The sequence below is a fragment of the Balaenoptera musculus genome, chromosome 10 (genome assembly GCF_009873245.2).
Source record: "Balaenoptera musculus isolate JJ_BM4_2016_0621 chromosome 10, mBalMus1.pri.v3, whole genome shotgun sequence".
NCBI classification, from domain to species: domain Eukaryota; kingdom Metazoa; phylum Chordata; class Mammalia; order Artiodactyla; family Balaenopteridae; genus Balaenoptera; species Balaenoptera musculus.
Genome location: NC_045794.1, coordinates 97,117,943 through 97,132,701, shown reverse-complemented (window position 1 = coordinate 97,132,701; position 14,759 = coordinate 97,117,943). Strand labels below are relative to the sequence as shown.

The window sequence follows — 14,759 nt, the reverse complement described above, 5'->3', positions numbered from 1 at the left end:
TGGCAGGGAGAAGCCCAGCCTGTCTCAGTGTCCCTGTGCACGGGTTGCCCATTGCCTGTGGGCCCCAGGTCCCCTCACATACTCATTCCTATTTATGTTAATATAAATAAAACACCTCGCACAGGTTCTACCAGAGTAGGGGCCCATAGCCACTCCCACTCCCCCATACCCACTCACCCATACCCACTCCCTGTGCACCTGCCAGGGAGCCGACAGGCCTGGGGGAGGCCCAGCTCAGGTGCCGAGATCGCCTTCCCGGCCAGCCCCTCCAGCTGAAAGAACAGAGAGTCCAGGTTTGAACAAACCTCCAAATTCTCCATGGCTCAGGCACAGAAATGATTCATTCATATGTTCTTGCCTCCATTTATTCACCAATTGCTGGCTCTGAAGCGGTGCAGCGGGAGACCTGGGGGTAAGGGGAGAAAGAACATTCTGGTAGACTCAGAGTTCCTTGGAAAAAAGGCTCATTTATTCACAAACACTCCCTGAGCACCCACTGTCTGCCCTGGGAGCACAGGTGGACAGCAGTTACAGGAGAGGTGTACACAAGGGGCCTGGGAGCCCAGGATCAGGAGGCGAAGAAGAGCCAGGAAGGAGAAAAGCAAGACCAAGTCCCCTCCCCAGGGAATGTGTCAGGAGGGCGTCCATCAGGGAAGAGTCTAGACTCTGCTCCCTGAGAAAACAAGGATTCCAATCCCAGCCCTGCCGCTCCTGAGCTGGGGGACCTCAAGCACCCACTCCACCTACTCAGGCGTCTCAGTTCCCTCACCTCTAAAATGGGTATAATAATTACACCTACTCGTGAAGATTAAATGAAACAGTGAGTGGAAAATGCTGAGCACCGTAGCTGGCCCAGAATAAATGACAAGTACCATTTCATCATCAGGGCCATAACCATTCATCCTCAAACACCAGCAGCCAACCCAGTCCAGGATGCTTCCTTGAATCAGCAAACAGGTCGAAACCCAACCCTGCCAACAGCGGGATCAGGCTGGGGCGGAAAAGGAAACTCCATTCTCAGAGCAGACACTAGGCCGGCCCCCAGTCTGCCCTCTGCAAGAGCGGGAAGCTGCTCGTCCCCCAGCAAGGCAGCGTCCTGGGACGTATACTGATCACCCTCAAAATAGTTTCTCCTGGAGAACAGATGGGTGGGTAGGGGTGAGTCACGGTGGCCGGAGAACCCTTCTCCATTCGTCACTGCTTGCCTGAGTCAGCGCCCGCCCTTGGGCCAAGGGGATGCCACTGTCTGGTCCCCTCACTGCCACTTCCCCCGAGTGAGTCATGGGGTGGAGGGGCACACTCTTGCCCTCCCTCCTCCTTTCCCTGGGTCTGGCCACTTCAGCCAAGTCCTGAGTGGGCAGGGCCTAAGGACAGGCTGGGACCAGCCAGGAAGTCTCCAAGGCCCTGGGCGACAGGAACCTGCTGATTTTCTGGGTTTTAATTTGGGGAATTTCACTGCCAGCAAGAGAAGTGGGTCCTCACAGCTGCCGACTCTGTGTAACCTCAAATATCTCTCTCCCCTCTTGACATCTGTCCCATTTGTACAAGAGGGAGTGAGGCTAGGCGCCTGTCCAGCTAGGCCATTTGGGCTGGTCCCTACGTCAGCACCTCTTCCTGCCCCACTGGCTCCTGAGCCCTGGTGAGGGCCCTGGAGGACCCTGTGCTGTGGCACCTTCCCCAGGGAGGGGAGAGAAGAGTGATGGGCTGATCCCTGGGTGGGACCATAGGGCTACCAGCCGAGACGCCCGCAGGCATGAGGACCTGATCAGAATACTGTTGGCCTGTGGCAGGGCTGGTGAGGCCAAGCAGGAGAAGAGGCCTGGTCCAGCCACCTGGACGTCCGGGTCCTGAGGCTGGCTCTGCCCTAACTGACTCCAGTAAATCACTCAACATTCAACATGGAGGCCCCCTAAGTGCTGGACACTGTTCCAGGCATCTTCCTGAAGTGATGTTCTAGGAACCACAAACAAATAATAAGTGAAGAATTTGTCAGATGGTGAGGATGTTCCACTAAGACAATCAAAACTGGTGATGGTAGCTAGTGAGCAAGTGGCCCCTTGAGATTGGGCAGTCGGGGGAAGGCGGACCTTCCCAAGGAGGGGGCTTTCAGCCTACGATCTGAATTACAAGAGAATTGGCAGGGAGAGCAGAAGAGAGGTCAGCCACTCCCAAGGGCGAGGTAGAAAAGAGTATGGTGTGCTCAGGGAATGAAAAGGCCAGCAGTAAACAAGAGACAGGCAAGCAGCACAAGATGAGGTCGAAGAAGTCCTCAAGGCCACATCATGGGCCCCATAGCCCAGATGGCGAGCTGGGATCTAACCTCCTATGTGAGAGTTAAGTCTCTCATGCCCAGGTTGCCGCATCTGTGGCTAGGAGCAGAGATAGTGAGAGTTCTCTCACACATTCAATCAGCAAACCTCCCCAGAGCCCCTCCTTTGTGCGAGGTCCTGACCTGGGCCCTGGGCAAGGGCCTGCTGGAGGACAGGGAGACTTCTAGTGGTAGAAAAGTGGAGTGGAAGACAGACCCAGGTCATTATGACTTCAACACCTTGATCAGATCCACGGCAGAAGGAAGGTCAGTGAGCCGGAGGAGGCCCCTATCCAGCCCCGGAAGGCTCTTCAGAGGGTTGATAGAAGCTCATGGGGGAGGAGCTATGGCCCAGCACACATGCCAAGTACTTCAGGCTGGGCTGGTACGATGGCACCTGGACTCTACATTGAGGGGCTCCAGCCGGTGGGCAGGGAGATGGGAAAAGAAACAAGACTCCTGAGCGGAGGAGCGAGGGCGTAAAGCCATGGAAACAGCAAGTGCAGATGACCCCCTTCACGGAGCCACAGAGATATCCAGAGGGCAGAAATGTAAAACTAAAACTATAAAATGTTTAAAAGAAAACAAAAGAGGGACTTCCCTGGTGGTCCCGTGGTTAAGATGCAGCGCTCCCACTGCAGGGGGTGCGGGTTTGATTCTTGGTCTGGGAACTAAAATCCTGCATGCTGCACAGCCAAAAAATAGAAGAAAAAAAAAAAAAACAACAAGAGAAAATCTTTGTGATCTTAAGTTATGCAAAGATTTCTTAGATATGACTCCAAAAGAATGATCCATAAAAGAAAAGACTGATAAATTGGACTTCATCAAAATTAAAAACTTCCCTTAGATACTGTTAAGAGAATAAAAAGACAAGCTATAGACTGGGAGAAAATGTTTGCAAAATACAGTCTTTGTAAAAGAGCTTTTATAGAGAATCTATGAAGAACTTTCAAAACTCAATTATACCATTTTACAGTATATACAAATATCAAATCACTACACTGTACACCTGAAACTAATATAATTTTGAAAGTCAGTTATATCTCGGGACTTCCCTTGTGGTCCAGTGGTAAAGAATCTGCCTTACAATGTAGGTTCAATCCCTGGTCAGGGAACTAAGATCCCACATGTCCCGGGGCAACTAAGCCCACGTGCTACAACTACTGAGCTCTCATGCCTCAACTGGAGAGCCTGTGTGCGGCAAACTACCGAGTCCACATGCTCTGGAACCTGTGCACCACAACTACAGAGCCCACGCGCCCTGGGGCCTGCGTGCCACAATTAGAGAAGAGAAAACTCAAACACCACAACTAGAGAGAAGCCCGTGCACCACAACGAAAGATCCTGCATGCGCAACAAAGATCCCGCGTGCTGCAACTAAGCCCCGATGCAGCCAAAAATAAATAAAATAAATAAATAAATCTTAAAAAAAAAAAGTCAGTTATATCTCAATTTTTTTAAATCCTCAATTATAAGAAAACAAACAGGGCTTCCCTGGTGGCGCAGTGGTTAAGAATCTGCCTGCCAATGCAAGGGACATAGGTTTGAGCCCTGGCCCGGGAAGATCCCACATGCCGCAGAGCAACTAAGCCCGTGCGCCACATCTACTGAGCCTGCGCTCTAGAGCCCGTGAGCCACAACTACTGAGCCCATGTGCCACAACTACTGAAGCCCGCGCACCTACAGCCCGTGCTCCACAACAAGAGAAGCCACCACAATGAGAAGCCCGCACACCGCAACGAAGAGTAGCCCCCGCTCACCGCAACTAGAGAAAGCCTGCGTGCAGCAACGAAGACCCAACACAGCCAAAAAGAAAGAAAGAAAGAAAGAAAACAAACAACCCAGTACAAAATTGGGAAAAGATTTGACTATATCAAAAGAAGATATATCGATGGCAAATAAGCACATAAAAAGATGATCAACATCATTAGTCATTAGGAAAATGCAAACTAAAGCCACAATGAGCACACCTATTAAAATAGCTAAAATTAAGGGACTTCCTTGGTGGTCCGGTGGGTAAGATTCCGCGCTCCCAATGCAGGGGGCCTGGTTTCAATCCCTGGTCAGGGAACTAGATCCTGCCTGCATGCCGCAACTAAGAGTCCATATGCCGCAACTAAGAGTCCATATGCCGCAACTAAGACCTGCCGCAGCCAAATAAATAAATAAACAGATTTTTTTTTTTTAAAGTTAAATCAAATTGAACATTTGGGAAAAAAAAATAAATGATTTTAAAAATAGCTAAAATTAAAAAGACAGGCCATACCACGTGTTACCGAAGATGTGGAGGAATTAGTAACTTTTATACACTGCTGGTGGGAATGTAAAATGGTACAACCACTTTGCAAATAATTTAGAAGCTTCTTTAAAAGTTAAACTTCTGGGGCTTCCCTGGTGGCGCAGTGGTAAAAAACTGCCTGACAATGCAGGGGACACAGGTTCAATCCCTGGTCAGGGAACTAAGATCCCACACGCCGCAGGGCAACCAAGCCCGAGTGCCACAACTACTGAGCTCGCACCTCAACTAGAGCCCACGTGCCACAAAACTACAGAGCCCACACGCCCTGGAGCCTGCATGCCACAACTAGAGAAGAGAAAACCCGCACGCCACAACTAGAAAGAAGCCCGAGCACCACAACGAAAGATCCCGCATGCCTCAACAAAGATCCTGCGTGCCACAACTAAGACCCGACGCAGCCAAAAATAAATAAATAAATAATAAAAATTTAAAAATGGACATTTAATTTTTAAAAAAGTTAAACATCTACCTACACTATGATCCAGCCATCCCATTCCTATTCACCCATAAGAAAAGGAGATAACTGTCCATACAAAGACTAGTACATAAATGTTCATAGCAGCTTTATGTGTTAGCCCGAAACTGTAAACAACCCAATGTCGTTCATGGGGTGAATGGCTGAACAAACTCCAGTACACCCACACTATGGAATACTACTTAGCAATAAAAAGAAATGAACTACTGGGACTTCCCTGGCGGTCCAGTGGTTAAGACTCTGCGCTTCCACTGCAGGGGGCCTGGGGTTGGATCCCTGGTGAGGGCACTAAGATCCCACACGCTGCGTGGCACGGACAAAAAAATAAAAAATAAAAATAAAATAAAGACAAAAACAAACAAACAAATGAACTACTGATACATGAATGAAGCTCAAAATATTAATGCTGAATGAAAGCCCTAGCAAAAAAAAAAACCAAAAAAAACCACACATACTGTTTCAATCCATTTATAGAAAATTCTAGAAAATGTAAACTAATCATGTAGCAAGAGAAAACAGATTAGTGGTTACTTGGGGACAGGAGAGGAGGAGGGGAAGGGACTGGAGGGAAGGATTAAAGTGGGGAACAAGGGAATTTTGGGGGGTGATGGATATATTCATTATCTTGATTGTGGTGATGGTTTCAGGGTATATGTCAAAACTTATCAAATTATAATCTTTAAGTATGTGCAGCTTATAGTTTATCAATTATTCCTCGATAAAGCTGTTGGACAAGACAAAGTCCCTTCCCTCACCAGCTTCATGTTCCAGTGGGCAAGATAAAGAGTAAACCTCATAAACAAATGAGAAAAATACCCTCAGGGAAACAAAAGGGCGCCACACGGTGAGAACGCGGCAGAGGGGGTGGTGAGGAGGGCGCCTCGGAGCAGGTGCAGCTCCTCCTGTCTCTGCGCCCCTCACTCCCTGGGGCGGCCCCCTTCCTGCTCCCCATGGTGAACCCTTAACTCTCAGCCGCTGTGGGGCTTTGCACAAACTGCTCTGCAGCTCAGCTTCCTCAGCCATGGGGAGCAGGGGTCGGGGAAGACAAGGCTGTGCCCTCTCACGTCTCGGCGTCGGCACGGGGCCCCGCAGTCGGTTCTCTGCCCAAGGGGGCCTCCCACCTGGTCTGGCTGGATTTGGGGACGGGAGAGCAAAAATGCCAGGGGCAGGAAAATAGGCTTCTCAAGAGCCCAGCTGCCTTCCTCTGAAAGGCACCCCAGGGAGCCTGTCCCTCAGGACTCAGGGTCGCCTTCTGGGGAGAGGAAGGTTTGGAGCAGCGGGCACCTGTCCTCAGCAGGGCATGCAGAGAGGCAGGAGGAGCGGAGGCGTGCCAGGCCCGGGGACAGGCCAGGTTGGCCTGAGGCCCAGAGGGGCGGGGCAGGAGGTCATCGGCCATGGGCGAGGGGCCCACTTGGCCCTCTCTCTGGACACAATGTCCTGGACTGCTCCAGAGCTTGGCTGGCAGACAGGGAACGGTGACTGGCAGAGGGTTCGGGGAGCCGGCCGAATGGCGGGGGGGGCGGCCGGGGGGAGCGGCTGGGCCTGAGCAAAGGACTGGTTCTTACAACCTGTCCTGCCACCTTGGGCAAGCAGAGGACCAGTTTGTCCGGGAGGCAGGCAGGGGGCCTGGCGCCCTGTGGGGACCTCAGCAATCCCTCCCTACCCTGTGCCCTAGTTGCCCCATATCACCAGCAGCTGCCGTAACTTGAGCTAAGTTCTCCAAGAGTACAGAACCCTGCAAATGGCAGTCCTGCTGCTCGCTGTTGTGGCCTTAGGCAGGTCACAACCTCCCTGAGACACAGAACTCCACCTGAAAAATGGTGTCTACTTCTTCGGGCTTCAATGCTTGGAAAGCATTTAGGATAGTTACCCTCACAGAGGAAGCCCTTGATGGAATAGTTTGCTATAATTACCACATTATAGCAACAATAACAATGTTCATATGTCGAGGGCCTCCTGGGTGCCAGGAGCTTTACTTACATTGCCTTGAATCTCCAGCAGCAACCGGAAAGCAGCTTTATCACCCTCATTTTATAGGTGAGGGAACTGAGCTCCAAAGTGACACAGCTGATATCAGGGGGCAGTGGCTCCCCCAGTAGGAACCCAGCCTCCCCTGTGGGCAAAAGGATTAGGGCCTGATGGGTGGACCCTGGGGGGTTCCTTGTGGCAGAGCTGAACCAGGGAGGGGCCAAGGGGGTGCTAGGAACTCAGCAGCAGAACCCAGAGACCTCAGTTGCTTCCCATAGGACTCTCCTAGATCCTGATATACGAGCCACGGTAGTCAGCAAGGGTTGGAGGCAGGTGCAGGAAGAGATGCATTCGTACATTCAGCAAATACCGATGGAGGGAAATACAGTCTGGTGTTGCTGCACGTGGCCTCTGGAGTTGGACTGCCACTTTGGACTCAGACACTGTCACTAGCGAGCTGTGTGGCCTGGTGACTCCCAGCTTTCCCACTGAAAGTGTGTTTGTCCCTGGGCAAACCAGGACTTTTGATCACCCTACCTGGAGGAGTTACTCCACCTCTTGGTTTCCTCAACTGTAAAAGGACACCAATTCTCACCTCAAGTTGCTGTTTGAAGGTAAAATGAACATGTAGCTCTGGACTCACACTCCAGGCCCAATGAAGGTGAGCAGGGTTACAGGCATTTCATCTCATCCTGGCAGAGGCCAAGCAAGAGGGGAGGAAGGGAGGTGCGATTATCCCCATTTTGCAGATGAAGAGACTGAGGCTCCCATTGTGTCTGAGCAGCACAGAGGTCTGGGCAGATACCTCCTTCATCCCGAAGCCTGTTCTTAGAAGGTGCTCAAAACGTGTTCGGTGGGCTACCTCAGACAGTGAGACCATGGGTGGCACTGCAGGGGATCCCCAGGTGCTCCCAGGGGTCTTGTGTGAGGGCAGCCGGGCAGGGCCTGCTGTGCTGCACCAGCGGGCCCTTCAGGAACAGCCTCACCTGCAGCTGCCGGCCAGGCCACAGGGCAGACCTGGACCACGTGCTCCCTGGGCAAAAGCCAAGGTTCACTGGGAGCTGACTGGCCCAGTGGGGCACCGCCTACCAGCCCAGGGCCAGGCCCAGGTCCTGCACTTTGCCAGGCCCTGGGAGGGGTGAGTGGAGGATAAGGACAGTTCACAGTTACCTTGCTAAGTACTCAGCAGGTGCTGAAATGCGGGGTTCTTCCCTAAGACCTTAGGAGGAGGGCCTGCGAGCAGCCCCATTTTATAGGTGGGGACAGTGAGATTCAGAGAGGCAGTTTATCCAAGGTCACCCAGAGGGTAGGCAAAGGTACCAGTCACCACTGGGTTCACTGCCTGACTTTAGAATTCAAGATACTGGTGGCCCACACACAGTGGGATGGGAAAAGCAGCTGCGGAAGACTCCTCAGCAGGGGACCTCCAGAGCCCCCAACGTCAGGGTCAGGGAGGGAACTTTTGTTCAGAGGAGGAAGTCGCGGCCCCAGCCGGAGCTCTGGCTCTCACCGCAGTCTGGGCTCCCCTGGGGGCCCAAGGATCCTAGCGAGGACGGTTACCCCCATCCCCGCGTGCACCCCAACTCGCTGTGCCCTGCTGGACAGCTGCCTCAGTTTCCCCTCGGGCACTAAGCAGAAGGGGAGGATGCCGGGCCAGGCAAGGCAGCGCCCGAGGGAGGCGGCCCTGGCCTCTCCTTTCCCAGCCCCACATCACAGCGGCGCACGAGGGGGAGGGGGAGAGGAGGGGGAGGGAAGGGAGGGGATGTGGAGGGGAGGGGAGGGAGGGGGAGGGATTACGTAACGGGCGCGGGGCGGGGCGAGGTGGGGCTGGGCGGGCGTCAGCGCCGGCCCCGGGTAAGGGGAAGGGAGGCGCTGGGGGCGCCCTCTCCCGGGAAGAGCCAGGCTGTTCCTTCTTCTCCACACTAGGGCAGCCCCCTCCGCGGTTCCTTCCCCGCTCTTGCCCGAGAGTGCTGGGGAACGCGGCGGGCCTACAGCTGGAGAGACCGAGACCCAGAGCGGGCGCGGCGAACTCGCCGAGTCCCGGGCTGGGCGTGCGGAGTGGCCGAGGCCGCTCACCGGGGGGAGTCCCCTGCTCAGAGCCACTCGCTGGCTCCCCAGTGCCCGGCCTCGGCGCCCCGCAGCCTCCTCCCCAGCCCCTAGCCAGGCCTTGTCACACCTCCGGCTCGGGCCTGGCTGGGAGCTCAGCAGCGCCGCGGACCCGCCTTGAGGCCTGGAGGCCGCACCCCCACCCCCCGCCCGAAGGTCACCCGGGACCCGAGGGAGCTCCCGGCCCGCGTCAGCCGCGCGCCGCCCCGTTCCCGCTGGAGCGCCTCTGCCTCCCCCGCTCCCCGGCGGCCGTTCCTGCCTCCCTGCTCGCACTTACTTCATCCGGCCCGGCCTCGCTGTTATTTATATCCGCGTCTGTCTCCCCAGCACAGAAGGGAGGCAGCAGCAGGCCCGGCGCTGAGGCCTGCAGGCACACCTGGTGCGGCAAATGCCGCTCGCCGCTGGGCCCACCTTTGGCCGGTAGACTGAGAAAGCCCTGTGCCTAAGGCCTGGCAACTTCCACCGGAGGTCGTCCCCAGCCCCGAGTCCCACCTTGACGGCACTGGCTCTCCCTCCCTTCCCCTCGTCAGGGCATTATCTTGGGACTCCGTGTTGCATCCCAGGAAGCTCCTAAAGTAGGATCATCGGGGCCACTGGGAGGCTGCTTAACAATGCTGATTCCAGGGTTCCGCACCAGGTCCCTCTGAGTGGGCCTCCCGGGAATGAGGCCTGTGACTCTGCGTTTGCAACAGGCTCCCTAGGAGAATGCTGAGCCTTTCTAAGATTTGAGAGCGGTCTCTGCTGTGGTTGCTTTTGGGAGAGGGAGAAAGCAAACAGCAGGAGGGTGGCAGACTGGGACTGCCCCTGCTTTGATCTGATGGAGCAGGATGGAGAGACCCCGCAGGGGAGAGAGTTTAGGGCAGAGCGATTGACGGCCTGTGGGGAGGGTAGCCTGGGAGACTTGGCCGGAGAATGAATTGTGGACTCTGAGCAACACCCCACCCCCACCAGTAAAGCCCTTTAACGCCAACTAAGGGACAGACCCCACCGTTCTCCTGCAAAGTGGGCCTTGGCCCCGCCTTACAAGGCTCAGTTTAATCCCTTCATCCAAGCGCCTAGCTAGACACTGGGCTTGGAGAGCGGAGTACCATACTGTTGCTGCCCCCAAGAGTTGCCATTCCAGGAAGAGAGGCGGGCAGCAAACATAGAGCAATTACAATCGCAATCATAGCTGTGATTCGATGGAGCAATGAAGGCTCAGAGCGGAATTGCGAAGGATGAATAGGAATTCCCCAGGAAGATAGGATACAGGAGGGGGCATTCCAGGCAGCAGGAACATCTTGTTCAAGTGCTCAGAGGCCTGAAATAGCAATCTCTGTAGGAATCTATGAGCAGTTTGGTGAGGCTGCGTGTCAGGAACATGGTGAGAGATGAAGCTGGATGTGCAGGGCGAGCCTTGGCCAGGCGAGGAGGCCAGACTTGGTCCTGAGTGCATGGGGGCTTGGAGCCCATGGAGGAGGGATGAGGAAGAGGAGGAATGGGAGGGAAGCTAAACACAGGACACCGCCACAGCAGAGGTGGCAGGGCCTCCCTCCCACCCCTTCCCTGTATCCCCATGGCAGCCCCCTACACCCACTCTGGCTCTAGAAGCTCAAGCTGGAGACTGCCAGGGGAGACTGGACCCCATCCCAGCTGGGTGTGATGTGCTGTGAGGCCTGGAGTAGGTGACTTTTGTGCTCCTGGGTCTCAGTTTCCTCATCTATAAAATGGGGGCACTTCCCTGGTGGCACAGTGGTTGAGAATTGGCCTGCCAATGCAGGGGGCACGGGTTCGAACCCTGGTTGGGGAAGATCCCACATGCTGTGGAGCAACTGAGCCTGTGTGCCACAACTACTGAGCCTGTGCTCTAGAGCCTGCGAGCCACAACTGCTGAGCCCACGTGCCACAACTACTGAAGCCCGTGTGTCTAGAGCCTGTGCTCTGCAATAAGAGAAGCCATCGCAATGAGAAATGAGAAGCCCGCACACCACAACGAAGAGTAGCCCCTATTCGCCTCAACTAGAGAAAGCCCGCGAACAGCAACGAAGACCAACGCAGCCAAAAATAAATAAATAAATTTATAAAATGGGGGCAGCACTAATCCCTGCCAGTCCCTCCTTGGGATCAGAGTGAGGAGCAGAGGAAATGGATAGGCAGGAGGAGCTTGCTTGTTCTGAACAATGTTGAGCACAGACCTAGGCACTTGCTCAGTTGGTGCCTCCCCCCTGCCCTTGTCCAAGTGAGCCTTCTCCCCAAATGGTCCCCCTCCCCATGCCCACCAGACTTCAAGAATGACTACTTGAGAGCCAGCACTGCTGGCTTCCAGTTCTGGAGCTGTCAGATCTCTCAAAGTAGGGGCCTCAGGCAAGTCACAGTCTCTCTGGGCCTCATTTTTCTCAGATGCAAAATGAAATGCTCCCAAGTGTTGGGGGAGGAGGGACCCCTAGCAGCCCATCTGGATGGTGACAACCCAGGCTGGCTCTCCCCAAACACAAACAACTCCCAGATGCAGGAAGTGCAGATGAGGACCCCCTCTGTCCTACCATGTCCCCTCTGCCACCTCCAGTCACTGCCAGGGACATCCTGTGCCCTGATGATGTCACCAGGCCCTGGGAGCCATGGCTGGCTGTAGCTGACAGCACTCAGGCAGGGTTTATTTATTTATTCGTATTTTATTATTTATTTTATTTTTGGCTGCGTTGGGTCTTCACTGCTGTGTGCGGGCTTTCTCTAGTTGCGGCGAGTGGGGGCTACTCTTCGTTGTGGTGTGCGGGCTTCTCATTGCAGTGGCTTCTCTTGTTGCGGAGCACGGGCTTTAGGAGAGCGGGCTTCAGTAGTGTGGCACGCGGGCTCAGTAGTTGTGGCGCACAGGCTTAGTTGCTCCTTGGCACGTGGGATTTTCCCGGACCAGGGCTTGAACTCGTGTCCCCTGCATTGGCAGGCGGATTCTTAACCACCGTGCCAGCAGGGAAGCCCCAGGCAGGGTTTAGTTTTAAACTCTCAGGGCTTGGTCAGCTCCTTGCCCCCTCCCCACCCCACCCCACCCTGCCTACCCTGTCTCCCACAGCCCACGCCCCCAGGCCCCTCCTTGAAGGTTGTCTTCACACATGCTCTGCTTACCTGACTGCATCCACCAGGCTTCTGAGGGCCATGCGGAGCCAGGCCATTGGCCAAATGTCTCTGATCACCAAATCCAGACCTGCCAAGGTAAACAGATGGGCCCCTGTAGGTAGACCGTGGCCTCCTGTGCCTCCTGAAGTCCAGAGAGGGCAAAGGACTTGCCAGGGTCCCACAGCCAGGGCTGGGGGTCATCAGACAGGCACTGTAGACACCTGGAATCCGTGACTGGGCCTTGGGGTTGTCACCAAGTCTTGATTTGAATTCATTTTTTAAAATTAATTTTTATTGGAGTATAGTTGCTTTACAATATTGTGTTAGTTTCTTGCTGTACAGCAAAGTGAATCAGTCATACGTATACATATACCCACTCTTGAATTTATTTTTAAAAACAGCTTTTTGCCTGCGGGCCTCAAGGCTTTCTTGATGCCGTGCAGCTCAGACCAGCTGCAGAAATAAATGAAGTGCTGGGGCAGCTCCCAGTGGGACCACGGCCCTCACCAACACCCTGGGTAGGGTGTGTCCATCACGGTTGTCACAAACTTACCCTCTCAAGTGACTTTAGACTAAGGACCTGTCAGCACCCTGAGCTTGGAAACTTATGTTGATCAATACCCTTTTTATCAGTGTCATATGCTGGCCTTCTGGAGAAGACTGTGGCTGAAAAACGAGGTTCTGTTGGAAAAATCCATTTGAAAATGACTTGAGCCTTGACTCCTCACCGCTGCTCGGGGAGGCTGGGCAAGGGCTGACGTACAGAGGACAGAAGGAGGTGGGATGCAAACCCAGGCGTGATGGACAGACTCTGAGTCCAAGGCCTCCCCAGAACTCCTCATTCCAGACACCTTGCTCTGGCTGAGCTCCCGTTCTCCCCACACGTCCCTCTCAGGCTTACACGTCTACTCCCTCCCCAGAAAGAGCCTAGAAGTAGAGGCCCTGGGAGGCACCCAGCCTTCCCTTCTTCCAGGCTCCTTGGATACCTCTAGACAGTGTCTGCCAGCAGCCGCTGGAGGGCAGGCGGGGAGGGGCCGAGGCAGCTGGTGCCTCACAGCACCGCCTGGCACGGGAGGCCCCGCGAGGCTTTGCTGAGAAGACAAATCTGGAGGCTGGACCAGAGGTCACCGCCCAGGGATGTGTCTGCAGCGCCACCTGGTGGTGACAGTGGCGCTCCTGCCACACCAGCCCCGGTCCTGTCATCCTGTCCTTGTGGGTTTGGCAGGCAGTGCCAAGCACCAGGCAGGCCAGGCACTGAGAATGGGGCTGGGCTGAGAAGATCTGGGGGACAGCACTCCAGGCAGATGGAACGGCAAGTGCAAAGGCTCTGAGATGGGAAGGAGTTGGGCATGACCCAGGTGGAGCAAAAGGGTCAAAGTGCCAGGGGTGGAGAGGGAGGGGAAGTGGACCAGGTAGACAGCCAGGTCTCAAAGGGCTTTTTAGGCTGCGGTGACAAGTTTGGATTTGTTTCTGAGTGTGTTGAGAGCCACGGGATATGAGGGAAATTGAGGGAAACTGAGGCAGCTGTGAGGAGGACAGACTGCAGGGTGAGAACAGGAAATCAGGAGGAGGCTGCCATAACCCAGGCAGGACATATGGTGGCTCGGACACCACGGGGTGGCCTTGGGGGTGGGAGGAAATGGCTGGACTCTAGAACTGACAGGAATTGTGGACGGATTGGATGGGGCTGTGAGATAAAGCAGGTGATCAAGGATGATCCCAAGGCTTTATTCTGAGCACCTGAGGAATGGTGGGGCCCTTCACTTTGAAGGGAAAACTGAGGAGGAGTAGCTATGGGGAGACCAGGAGCCTTTGGGCAGGTCGAGGTGGAGCTGGCAAGGGAGCAGGTGGAGGCATGAGTCTGGAGCCCAGGGGAGAGGATGGGGCTGTAGACACCTGTGGGAGTTGCTGGGGCATGGATGGCACTCCAGGCCTTGAACAGAGTGAATGACCCGGGGAGCAGGGCACCTGCTGACCCTGGGTCCTCTGACATTTAGAGTTCGGGGAGACAGGAGGAGCAGTGAATCTGGAGCCGGGGAGAGAGGGTTTCAAGAAGGCAGGAGTGAGCAACTGGGCCAAACGCTGCTCAGAAGCAGAGAAAGATGAGCTTGAGATCGACCCAGGTTGATGTGGCAACACCAAGGTGGTCATCAGTGTGACCTTGAGAAGGTGGCTTCAGTGGAGGGTGGAAGTCTGAGGGGGGCTGTGAATGTAGGCCTCACTCCTGTGGAGTCTCATGGTAAAGGGAGCAGAAGAATGGTGGTAGCCGGAGGGCAATGGGGGCTCAGGTTATTTCATTTTTAGGATGGAAGATTTTAGAGCATGTTTTGGGCTGATGGAATGATCTTGTGGAGAGGGAGGGACTGATGACACGGGAGAGAGAATCTCAGGGGCAATGTCCTTTCCCAGGCAAGTGGGGATGGGACGGGTGCCCTTGGGAAGGGACTGGGTTACTGGGGGCAGGACACTTCATCCCTAGTAACAGGCAGGAAGGTTGAGAGGGAGGGCCCTGG

General features: G+C 54.7%; 1 protein-coding gene across 3 annotated transcripts in view; it reads right to left on the bottom strand.

The window, feature by feature from the left end:
- The window catches only part of TEF (TEF transcription factor, PAR bZIP family member), a 44,476-nt gene that overhangs the window by 1,851 nt on the left and 27,866 nt on the right, over positions 1-14,759 (bottom strand). For all 3 annotated transcript variants that reach the window (XM_036866085.1, XM_036866087.1, XM_036866086.1), the window contains 2 exons: positions 12,256-12,334; positions 306-406 (listed from right to left, as the gene is read on the bottom strand). In XM_036866085.1, coding sequence (XP_036721980.1) covers positions 306-406; positions 12,256-12,334 — 180 coding nt within the window. The remainder of the gene's footprint in view (positions 1-305; positions 407-12,255; positions 12,335-14,759) is intronic.